The sequence below is a fragment of the Heterocephalus glaber genome, unplaced genomic scaffold (assembly GCF_053883595.1).
Source record: "Heterocephalus glaber isolate CG9 unplaced genomic scaffold, H.glaber_assembly_v1.0 deba00001689, whole genome shotgun sequence".
Classification (NCBI taxonomy): domain Eukaryota; kingdom Metazoa; phylum Chordata; class Mammalia; order Rodentia; family Bathyergidae; genus Heterocephalus; species Heterocephalus glaber.
The window spans coordinates 12659940-12672865 of NW_028258414.1; the positions used below are offsets into that span (position 1 = coordinate 12659940).

General features: G+C 41.0%; 1 protein-coding gene across 4 annotated transcripts in view; it reads left to right on the plus strand.

The window, feature by feature from the left end:
* Thsd4 (thrombospondin type 1 domain containing 4) overlaps positions 1–12926 on the plus strand; it is a 576439-nt gene that overhangs the window by 171517 nt on the left and 391996 nt on the right. Inside the window, exon 6 of one of the 4 annotated variants that reach the window (XM_087199197.1) lies at positions 9572–9680. The exons of the other annotated variants lie outside the window; for them this stretch is intronic. Coding sequence (XP_087055323.1) covers positions 9572–9680 — 109 coding nt within the window. The remainder of the gene's footprint in view (positions 1–9571; positions 9681–12926) is intronic. 4 annotated transcript variants of the gene reach the window in all.

Here is a 12926-nt window from a genome sequence, read left to right on the forward strand (position 1 = left end):
CCAGAAAGTGGCTGAGGGGCGGAGGAGAGTGTGGATTGAGGCAAGATGACTTCAGTATCCTGTGGTCCTTCCTAGGTCTTTTGCTCCTGGGCCATTTGTAGTACAGAGGATTGAACCCAGGGGCGCTGTACCACTGAGCTATGCCCCTAACTTTTTTCTTTTTTCTTTTGAGATAGGGTCTTGCTAAGTTGCCCAGGTGGGACTCAAACTTATGATCCTCCTACCTCAGCCTCCCTACATGCTGGAATTACAGGCATGCATCACCATGCCTGGCTCCATCTTAATCTTAATCTGCCTATCATTTGGTTACAAGATTCCTAGTCCTAGGTAAAGGTTCCTGTATGCATCATGATGGGGTGGTTCTCAAGGTTTGGCCACAGCATGATTGGTGGGAAGAGTAGTTGAGGTCATACAGACTGATGGGAACACAGAGCCAAGGGTCTATAGCTGAGGCTAGAGTTCAGTGCATCTGCAATCCAAGGGTTCCAGAGAGGCCTGATCCTATGGGAAGCAGAGGCAGTGAATCCAAGACAGAAAGCACACACACCCAGTTAGCTGGACAGGAGCAATGTTCTGTCCAGTGTGAACCCAAGAAGCAGGAGGTGAGGGAGCCAGTGCATAAGAAGTAGAGAGAGCAGGGTCCTGAGCTGGACTCTGGGGCCACTGAGGTTATCCTAGTTCCGAGTGTGGTCTTGGGTAAGTAAGTGCTTGATTTCTCAGAGTCTCTATTTCCTCATCTGCAGAATGGAGCTCCCTGTGCTCCAGGACTAGGTCACCATGTTGGTTAATGACAGAATCTGTCAGAATCAGAGCTCCTGGGTGTAACAGTTAGCATTTGTGCTAGACATTTGTGTTTGGAGAATGCTGTTTCCCACATACCAGGACCCTAACTGGTCACCTTTGGACTCATCTGCTGTGTCTCACCAAGGAAATAAGGAACACTGAAATATTAACATATTCCGTATGTTAAATATTCCATATTGTTAAATGTTAGCAATATCAAATTCTCATTGAATCATCCCAAAGTCCACCTTAAAGTCTCCAACAAATCCCTTTTTTAATTCTAGGGTGTACCCTTTCTTCTCCAAAGCATTGAAAAAAAATGAAGCCCTTTTAAAATTTGGATTGTTGCTGTTTAAACTGAGATCTCTTAGCCCTAACATTCTTGAGAATGTGCTTTTAGGAAATACTGACTCAGGGGTTCACATTTGCTGAGTTCAGGGTCTGCTGGGTCATCCTGGGTGAACTCCTGGTTCCCCAAGTTGGCCTTTGAGTGAGTCACCTTCTGATATCAGGGTTAACTGTGTACGGGTCATTCTGATGCCACTCCTTATAGTCATAGTCTAATGTAGTCATGACGAACCTTTTCAAAACAGAGCGCCCAAACTGCAACCCAAAAGCTACTGATTTATCACAGAGTGCCAACACTGCAATTAAACCTGAATACTGAGGTTTTAGTTTAGAAAAAACAACTTTTATCCGATCCTTGACTGTGGGCGTGGCTGGGCTTGCATGCTGACAGAGAAGGCTCTGTGTGCCCACTGCAGCAAACATGCCAATAGGTTCCCCACACTGCTCTAGCAGAATAATCCCGCATCTTGTATATGATTTGACTTCATGAAACATTTTTGTACATTTGGAATGCTTTTAGTATAGTTTTTAGTACCACTTAACCCAGATGGCAAAAGAAAAAGTTAATCTTTTTAAAAACTGTTTATCTTTTATTGGTACATTTTAGGTATACAATATAATAACATTCATCATTGGAAATTTGCACCTTTACATACTCTCTTGGTTTTTATTTTTTCCCCTTCCCCTACACTCCCTGCAACCCCTCCATCTCTCCCTATTTACACAGACTGTTTCCATTTTTTCATTTTCTCATATTAATTCCATTCCCTTCTTTCCTTTCCCCTACCCCTTCCCCTTTGCCCCTTTTCTTCCTATTTCACATTATCTTTTATACCTTTTAGTCCTTATTTACACTTTCAGTTTCTCACACTAGAGGAACTATTTGGTATTTACATGTATGTCCTATTAATTTCACTTAAGAGTATCGCCTCAATGTGCATCCATTTGGCAATAAATGCCTCTAATTTCTCATTTTTTATGGCTGAGTAGTACTCCATTTTATTTAAAAAACCACATTTTCTTTATCCAGTCTCCAGTTGATGGGCATTTGGGCTGATTCCAAGTTTTAGCTATTAAAAACTGTGCAGCTGTGAACATGGGTGCACATGTATCCCTGTGGTATGGTTCTTTTAATTCTTTGGGAAAGACACCCAGCAGGGGAATAGCTGTGTCATATGGGACTTCCAGTCCTAGTTCTTTGAGGTATCTCCATACTGATTTCCACAGTGGTTGCTCCACTCTACACTCCCACCAGCAGTGGAGCAGGGTTCCTCTTTCCCCACAGCCCCACCAGCATTTGTTATTGGTTGATTTCTTGATAGCAGCCATTCTTTCTGGGGTGAGGTGGAATCTCATCTTGGTTGTCATTTGCATCTCTCGAATGACCAGTGATGTTGAACATTTTTTCATATGTTTATTTGTCATTTCTACTTCTTTGTGTGAGAAATGTCTGTTCATTTCAGATGCCCATTTTTGGATTGGGTCTTTAAATTTGGGAGGTCTGATTTTTTAAAGTTCTTAATAGATTCGAGATAGTAGACCTTTGTCTGAGGGACCACTGGTGAAAATTTTGTCCCACGTTGTGGGTTGTCTCTTCACACTGCTGGTGGTTTCTCTTGCTGTGCAGAAGCTTTTTAGAACGAAGAGATCCCACTTGTAGATTGTTTGTGCTAGTTCACGGGCAACTGAGGTTTTGTTCATAAAATCTTTTCCTACACCAATGTCTTCAAGAGTTCTACCTAACCTCTATTCCAGCCAGTTTAGTGTTTCTGTTTTAATATTTAGATCTTTAATCCATTTCAATTTTAATTTAGTGCATGGAGAGAGATATAGGTCTAGTTTTAGTCTTTGGAAGGTTAAAACCCAATTTCTCCAGCATCATTTATTAAAGAGGGTATCTTTGCTCCAGTGAGAGCATTTGGCTCTTTTGTCAAAGATGAGGTTGCTGAGTGTGTCTGGAGTTGTTTCTGCATCTTCTAGTCTGTTCCACTGGTCCTCAGGTCTGTTTCTTTGCCAGTACCATGCTGTTTTTATCACAGTAGCTTTGAAGTATAGTTTCAAGTTGGGAGTTGTGATACCCCTTGCCATGTCTCTGTTACCTAGAATTGCTTTTGCTGTTCTGGGTCTCTTCTTGTTCCAAATGAATTTTTGGATTGTTTTCTCAAGGTCCGTGAAGTATGCTACTGGGATTTCAATTGGGATTGCATTGAATCTACATAGCAGTTTTGTAAGTATGGCCATTTTCACTATGTTGATCCTTCCTACCCAGGAGCAAGGGATGTCTTTCCATTTTCTGATATCCTGTTCTATCTCTCTTTTCAGAGTGCTATAGTTTTCAGAGAAGAGGTCTTTGATTTCTTTTGTTAGGTTGATTCCTAGGTATTTCCGTTTTTTGGATGCTATTGTGAAAGGAATTGTTTGCCCTATTTCTCTCTCAGTGAGTCTGTTGTTCATGTAGAGGAAAGCTATTGATTTTTGTGTGTTGACCTTGCATCCAGCTACTTTACTGCATTTGGTTACTAAGTCTAGAAGACTTTTGGTGGAGTTCTTGGGGTCTTCTATGCAGAGTACCTTGTCATCTGCAAATAATGACAATTTGAATTCTTCATTTCCTATCTTTATTCCTTTTATTTCTTTCTCTTTTCTAATTGCTGTGGCTAATGTTTCCAAAACTATATTGAACAGGAGTGGTGATAGTGGACATCCTTGTCTTGTTCCTGATTTTAGTGTGAAGGATTTCAGGTTTTGACCATTTAGTATGATATTGGCTGTTAGATTTTCATAGATGGCTTTTATCAGATTGAGGTAGAGACCATCTAGTCCAATTTTTTGTAGGGTTTTTATCATAAAAGCATGTTGGATTTTGTCAAATGCTTTTCTGCATCTATTGAGAGGATCATACGGTTTTTGTCCTTGGCTCTATTGATACAATGTATGACATTTTTTGATTTGCGTATGTTGAACCATCCTTGCATCCCTGGGATGAATTTCACTTGGTCAGGGTGTATGATCTTCTTGATGATCTTCTGCATTCTATTTGCCAGTATCTTATTAAGGATTTTTGCATCTATGTTCATTAGTGAGATTGGCCTATAGTTCTCTTTTTCCATTGGGTCTTTCTCTGCTTTGGGGATCAAGATGATGCTTGCTTCCAGGAATGAATTTGAGAGTATTGCTTCCCTTTCAATTTCATTGAAGAGTTCAAACAGTAGTGGTACTACTTCCTCTCTAAATGTCTTGTAAAGTTCAACAGTGAAGCCATCAGGCCCTGGGCTTTTCTTAGTTGGTAAGTTTTTAATTACATTTTCAATTTCATTGATTGATATTGGGTTGTTTAGAATTTTTAGGTCTTCTTCGTTCAACTTTGGTAATTCATATGTATCTAAGAATCTGTCCATTCTTCTGTGTTTTCCATCTTATTGGCATATAGGTTCTCGAAGTAGGTAATGATGATCCTCTGGATTTCTACTGGGTTCACTGTAATTTCATCCTTTTCATTCCTAATAGCATGGTTTTGGGCCTTTTCTTTCCTTTTTCTGATAAGGTTGGCTAAGGGTTTGTCAATTTTGTTTATTCTTACATAGAACCAACTCTTGGCTTTATTGATTTTTTGTATCATTCTCTTAGTCTCCATTGCATTGATTTCTTCCCTGATCTTTATAATTTCCTCCTTTCTATGAGCTTTGTATTCTTCTTTTTCTAGAAGCTTGAGGTTCAGCATCAGGTTGTTTAATTGGGCTCACTCTGTTTTCCTAATATGAGTAATCACTGCTATGAATTTCCCTCCTAAGACTGCTTTCATTGTGTCCCATAGATTCTGATATGTTGTATTGTCATTGTCATTTAATTGAAGGAACTGTCTGATTTCTTCTTTAATTTCCTCTGTGACCCATTGGTTATTCAGAAGTGTGTTGTTCAGTTTCCATGTGTTTATGAAATTTTTGTGGTTTCTTTTGCTATTGATCTCCAATTCCATCGCACTATGATCTGATAATATACAGATGATAACAGCAGTTCCTTTGCACTGACCTAAATATGTTCTATGAGCGAGTATGTGGTCTATTTTGGAGAACGACACGTGTGCAGCTGAAAAGAATGTGTATTCTGATTTTGTGGGGTGGAACACTCTGTAAACATCTGTTAAGTTCATTTGTTCAAGAGTTCGATTGAGTTCTGGTATTTTGTTGCTTGTTTTTTGTCTATTTGACCTATCTATTTGTGACAACGGGGTTTTGACATCCCCCAGTACTATTGTATTAGTGCTTATATGATTTTTCATATCCGTTAGTATTTGTCTTATATAGTTGGGTGCACTAGTGTTTGGTGCATAGATATTTATGATTGTCATCTCTTCCTCTTGGATTGTTCCCTTTACAAGGATATAGTGTCCTTCTTTGTCTCTCTTAATCAGTGTGGGTTTGAAACCCACTTGGTCTGCAGAGAGGATAGCTACTCCTGCTTTTTTTTGGTTCCTGTCGCATGGAGTATTTTTTCCCACCCTTTTCAGCCTATGAGTTTCCTTTTGAATTAAGTGTGTTTCTTGTATGCAGCATATTGTTGGATCTTGCTTCTTGACCCATTCTGCCAGTCTTTTTCTTTTGATTGGTGAGTTGAGACCAGTAACATTGATGGTTATAACTGATACATATTGAGTTATCATTGTCATGACTTTTTCTTTTTATTGGGTTCTCCCGCTTTGCTTTTAATTTCTTGCTGTGCCTGGTGGATTCATTCTGCTGGGCTTCCTGGGGTTGTGATCCACATTGTCTTTTCCTAGGATATTGTCTAAAATTTTTTGGAGTGTTGGTTTGGTATTCATGAAGTTTCTGATGGGCTCTTTGTCATCAAAGTATCTTATTTCAATTTTGAAAGATAGTTTTGCAGGGTACATCAATCTGGGTTGGAGGCTGTTTACCTTTTGGGGTTGCAATACGTCACTCCAACCTCTTCTTGCCTTGAGGGTTTGCATTGAGAATTCTGCTGTGATTCTGATGGGCTTTCCTTTGTATGTGATTCATTTCTTTTCTCAAACTCCTTGTAGAACTTTGTTCTTCTGTTGGGTTTCTGGAATCTTAATAATTATATGCCCATGTGCACATTTTTTTTTTAATCAAGGCTAGTTGTAGTCCTTTATGCTTCACTTATCTGTGTGTCAAGTTCTTTTCCCCTGCTTGGGAAGTTTTCTGCCATCACTTCTGTGAACAGTTTTTTTCATGTCGTCTGCACTCTCTCCCCTTTCTTCATTGACTCCAGTCAGTCTTATATTATTCTTCTTTGCATCGTCTAGCAGCTGCTGGGTTGATTTCTCATGGTCCCTGAGAATTTTAAAGCAATTTTTCTTTTCCTGGTCACTAATTGCAATCTTATCTTCTATATCTGAAATTCTGTCCTCACATTGGCTCATTCCGCTGCATTGACTTTCAGTGGAGTTTTTAATCTCCTGGATATCTGTTTGCATCTGTTTTATGGATTCCATTTGTTTCCTATGTTAGGATTCCATTATGTTCCTCAGCTCCTCTTTTTTTATCTGTGTCCCCTCTAGATTTATTAATCATGTCTTGCACTATGGGCACAATCTCTGCTGTTATGTGAGAAATTATTTCTGATTTCATTTTTTGCAGATCCTCTTTCATTGCTAGTTCAGGGAGTCAAGGTGGCTAAGTATCAGAGTGTTCCATCTCATTTCCCTTTGGGGTTGCTGTAAGTAATCTGGAAGTCTGGTTCTGAGACTTGTTTATGTGTCTTCTCATTTCAACCGGGGAGGAGGGGGGATTGCTGCCGGTGCCCGCGCAGCTCACCTCCTCTGTGCTGGGAGTAGTGGTTGGTTGGCCTGGAAGCCTTCTAGTCTGCACTGGGAGCTGTGGCACGTTGACCCGGAAGACTTATCTGCTCTGGGAGCTGTGGCATGCCGACCCAGAAGCCTCGATTGCTCTGGGAGCTGTGCACCCGGACCCGGAAGCCTCCTCTGTGCTGGGATCTGTGGCACATTGACCCAGAAGCCTCTTCTGTGCTAGGAGGTGTCAAAAGTTAAATTTTTTTAAAGCATTGTTGAGCATTGCTGCATTGCAACAACTTGTCTCCCCCAAGCTATTCCCTTTTTTCCTTCTCATGGGGACACTGCTATCCAGCAAGGTGGACTCCTCTCTGTGTCACAAATCAATTCCTCCTCCTGGGAGATCCTGATGTCACTAAGATTTAAAGTAGGTCAGCTCACATTTTGGCCTTCTAATGTAATGTGGTTTACATTGGACTGTGGTCCACTTTGGATGACACATAAAAGAGAAGATCTGAGTAGCCTCAGGATACCTGTGCCTGGAATGTGACAGAGCTTTTCTACATCATCACTACCTCATCTTATGTCTGCTTCCCAGAAAGTGTGGGACTCACGCTGTCCACCCCTTGGTTATAGGTAGACTGTATATGAACCACTAAAGCCTGAAGGGAAAAAGTCACTTCTTTCCCTTTTACTTCAATCCTAAACTGCTTCTTTTTTCTTTAACATCAAAGAAAATGTTGTGGTAGTTACATCTTTATTTTTTTCAGGGGCCAATGCTAGGGTTGGAGCCCAGAACCTCCCACATACTAGGCAAATGCTGTACCACTGAGCTACATCCCCAACCCTACATCTTTTATCCTTAAACTGAGCTCACCTTCAATGTGCTTAGGCAATAGAATAGTGCTCCTTTGCTTTCTTTTGTATTTATATCAGAGTGACTTTTGATTGGTGGAAAGTGATGTCAGGTATCCATGTACTACGGTAAGATAAAACTTCTTTTGAAAAGAAACTTTACCACATCAAACCAAGGCATTAGTCCATTATAGAGAGTAGAACCACTGTCCTAATGCTGCCCTGTTGTCTTCTAAAGTGGACCCTAAATATATGAATACCATGTTCATTTTACAGGTGTGTAAACTAAGTCTTGGAGAGTTCTGACTTGGGCTCAGTGCTGGGACATTAAGCCTATCATTGTCATGTGACTGAAATAGTCAGAGATAGGACCAAGATCTTCAGTCTTCCCGTATTCTCCTCTTTAAACTTTCTTTTCAGCCTCGTTAGGAAAACATAAGCCTAATATAGTCTCTTCAAATTGTTTTCCCTCCTTGCAGCATTTTGAAATCATAATCCAAGAATAGAACTAAATAAGTTATTAAAATATTAAAAGCAGTTGTGATTGTAACGATGCTGAAATAATCACCATTCCATTCTTGAAATGTTCTAACATCAGACAGTAATTTTTTTTAAGTTAAACGATTTAACTGAAAAGCAGCTGAAACAATTTAAAACCTGTTAAAACAACAAATGGGCTAATGTGAGCAAAGTTTAAAGGAATCTTAAATTATTATAGTCAATTTAATGTAGACAATTTTTTTTACTTTTTTAAATCCCTGAAAAGCAGCTAAACCAAATAAAAACCAAAGTCAATGATTGCAAATAATAAAGACCATTAAAAACTAAAGGGCAGGGCTGGGGATTTAGCTCAGTGGTTCTGCTGCCTGCCTTGCAAGCGCAAGGTCCCGAATTCGATCCCCACTATCAAAAAAAACCCCCAAAAAACTAAAGGGCAAATTTTAAACACAGTAAAATGATAACAGATTTTTTTCTCTTAATATGGGTCAAATTAAGTTGAAAACAAGCTCAGAGTACATTAAAATGGACCTAATCATGGTATTTATCAAACCCGTTGCAGGTTACACAGTGTTGTGCAATTCAGCCTAGAAGGGCTTGGTGACTTTTTAGGAATGCTGAGGAAGTGCACCCTTCATCTCCTGGTTTGTGCCTTCTGACTCATTGGCCAGGACAGAGGGTTTCCGTGAGGTCACAAGACCATTAGGCTGAGACTATAGTTGGGCGGACCTGACAAACTCAGCCCTTAGTGGAGCCTACTTGGTTTGGTTATCAGAACCATCCAGAAAGCCAGGCGTGGTGGCACATGCCTGTAGTCCCAGCACTTGGGAGGCTGAGGCAGGAGCCTCAGCTGTATGTTCTAGGTCAGCCTGGGCTACATAGTGAGTTCATTTCAATCTAAATTACATAGTTTGTGTTTATCTCAAAACACAAACCAATCAAAAAACAATAACAAACAAATACAAAGAAACACAAAGAAAAGAGGGTAGGGAAAAGTAAGGCTTGTTCAACCTTGGTGACATCTTCCTGTTTAAAATTGGTTTGTTTCCTATGGGATTGGCTAGTAGAATTCTAAAAACACAAATGCATTAGTTCTTCGTTGTTGCAGATTATCCCAAAATTTAGTGGCTTAAAACAACAATGAATATTTACTTATCCTGCAGAGTTTCAGGGATTTGGGAGTGGCCTGGCTGGGTGGTTCTGGTTTGGTCTCTGGAGGTAGCAGGCAGGTGCTGGCTGGTGCTGGAGGGTTCACTGACAGTGGCCTGCTCACCAGTGCTGGCTTGGCTCACCAGCCTTGGCTCCTTCCCACAGGGTCGCCTTCGTCATTCTCTATTGGTGACACAGCCTCATCCTGATCCAGCATGTGAGGAGACTACTGAGAGGCTTGCACACAGTGGCTGTACCGGGTACCTCTGTAGTTGTGAGTACCACATCTGTGGACTCTAATAACTTGGATCAAAATGTCCAGGAAAACGCCGGGGATTTAGCTCAGTGGCGCTGCAGCTGCCTCACAAGCACAAGGTCCTGAGTTTGATCCCCAGTGCCAAAAAATATATATACATATATGTATCCAGGAAAAGAATTGTATCTATATGAACGTGTACAGAGTTTTTTTTTTCTTGTCATTATTCCCCCAAACAATAGAGTACAACCAGTACTTTTACGTGCAAATAATATTTGCTTTGTAATAGGCATTATTAGTCATTTAGAGATGATTTAAAGCATACAGGAGGATTGTGTAAGCTACATGCAAATACTGTGCCATTTTACATAAGGTACTTGGGCATCCAAGGATTTGGGTGAGCACAGGGCTGCCTGGAACCAGCTCCCCGCACACATGAAGGGAGGGCTGTCCAAGAAGGCACCAACAGCTGGGGAGCCATTTCCTGGCCACTGCCATAAAGACCTAAGGATTATGGCATGGGAGAGGAATCCAGGCTTGCCTGTGGCCAGAGGAAGCCCAAGAAATAGACAAGTGATGGTGTCTTAGGAAAGGAGGAGGAGCCAGCCAGGCCCTGTGAGGCCAGGCGGAAACCAGATGGGCTTATTCTGCCCGCCAGTGAGGGACTGAATTGGAGCTCAGTGCAGGGATGCAGTTAGCAAGACATCATGCCCACTCTGCTAAGCAGAAAGTGACAGTTGTCACAGCAGAGCCCACTATTAAATTGAATGTGTGTGGCAGAATGGCAAGAGAAAAACCAGCTCATGGGAAGGAAAGGAGGAAGCAGCTTAAATCAAGGCTGCCTGTGTGTTCCTCTGGAGTGCCCTGGATTACCCAGCAGTCTGTCTCATAGAAACACACACAGAGCCTTTTCCTCATAAGGAATACATTTGTTACAGGAACTTAAAAAAAGAAGATAAGCAAGAAAAAATAGAAATAATCTGTAACCCCTACTCAAAGAATGATACTAAAATTATGTGTATAGATTGTGTTCATGTGTGTGTTTTACAAAAGTGGTGTCATACTCCTAGAACCTGCAGTTTTGCATGTAGCACTCATCTTTAACATCTATCCATATTGTGGAATAGTTCTATGATAGCAGTGTTTCTCAACCTTCTTGTCATTATTCTCCCTTAAGGAGTCTCTGTAATGCCACCATGAGATTTTAATACCACAGATATACTGTGTATCTGTTTATATATTGTGGCCCTTTGGAGGGCTGCAAATAATTGTTGTAGCTAAGATTTCTTTTTGTGACCTCTCACCAGCAAGTGTTCACCCCCTTTGCCATGCTTGCACCCCTTTTATATAGTTTTATGGTATCTCGTGGTAGTAGTATACGGCAACTTATATGTGTAACCCCATTCAAGTTACTGTACTGAAAATGAAGATTATTTCCAGGTTTTATTATATACAGTATTACAACAGATTCTTCATGCATGTGCAGTACTTGGTTCTTTCATCCAGAAGAATGAGACATTTATCTTTAACCTCTAGTGTAATCTCCTCCTTTCCCTGTGGTTTCAAGACCCTCAATTTTATCTTCATTACTCATTCAATTGAGGACCCCCGATACCAGCCAGTCTAGAGGCTGGCACTAGTGATAGAATGGCTGAGAAACCAATTTTGTCTTCTCAGAATTCAGAGTCAAGTGTAAGGAAGAAAAGTATGCAGAGAGATCCACAGAAAGCTCTAAGGGCATTCAAAGTGTGATAGGTTGGAAGTCGCAGTCCTCCTCGGAACTCGAGGACACAAGGTCACATGACTCAGGATTGCTACAAACCCCAATTTCCACACCTGCACAATGGGCTAGAAATAAGGACATCACAGGGATTTTTCAAACTTTCTGTAGTTGGGGCTCAGGTGGTTAAATGCCAAGGCCAGATCAGAGAGAAGTCAGAGAAAATGCTAAATTAGAGCTCATTTGACTTCTGAGTATCACACTAATTAAACAAGAGAATATCTAAACTCTAGGCAGAATGGTTTATGATGTTATCAAAGCCAGAAAGAAAGAAATATTTTTACTGAGAATCTTTTTCCTCTCACCCTTGAGAAATTCTAATGATATGCATGTGAAATACATTACGGCAAATCCTCTGACAGTTTCCACCCCTGTAATAAATGTTGCATTCTAGAAGAGCAAGAATATCTGCTTAATAATCCTTTGTAACTTCTCTGCAAAGCTAGAATTTAGTCAGTTGGAGGGGGTGGTATGGAAGAAGGAAAGATGAGGTTTGAAACCAGACTCAGCACTAATGTGATTAAACTTCTCCAACTTCTGAAGTTTCCTCATCTGCAAAGTAAAAATAATAAATAGGGTGTATCCTACCGAGCAGTTGTGAGGATTCAGTGAGTGAAGACCTGTCTAGAGCTAATGTCAGTACCTGGTCCAGAGGGAACACTCAATAAATGATAGGTGATGATATAATGGTGATGGTGATGGTGGTGATTATGATGGTTGTGATGATGATGGTGATAATTACGCCAATGGTGGTGGTGATGGTGATGATGATGATGATGATGATGATGATGATGATGATGGCATTGGTGGTGATGGTGGTGATGAGGATGGTGGTCTGAGGGTTCTGTTCGTGACCTGGGGATTCAGTAACAAGTATGTGGATGGTGAAAGTGGAGGTGATGATTATGACAGTGGTGATGATGATAATTGTGGTAATGATGATGGGCGTGACGGTGACAGTTATGCTGATGGTGAAGGTGTTAGTGATGATGACGGTGATAATGACGACAGTGGTGATGGTGGTGGTGGTGGTGGTAGTGATGCAAAAGTGGAAAATTATAATGTGAATGAGGAGTGATTTTCTGGTTGCATTCCAGTTGTGGCTGAGATGCAGTGGCAGGGAAAAAGAATGGGAGTTGATTGATGGACTGCGTGAAACTCATCCAGCAGTGAGATTGAGTAGAAGGAATAGAGCTGTGCAAGGCTGGTCATAGAGCAGTACTTTGTCTGTAATTCTCACTGTGACACTGAATCTCTGTAAGCCTCAACTGTTCACCTGTGAGGTGGAAACAGAACCGTCTTCAGATTATAGCAATGATTGCTGGAGGCAGCGTGTGTGAAGCAGCTGTGGAGGGGCAGGTCCAGCCAGGGTTTTGTTCATGAACTGGGGATTCATAAACAGTTAGACACACCTGCGGACCATTGTCTTCACTCCATTTCCGGTGGCCTGCTAGCACCCTGTGAAATACAGAAATGCCCGTGGC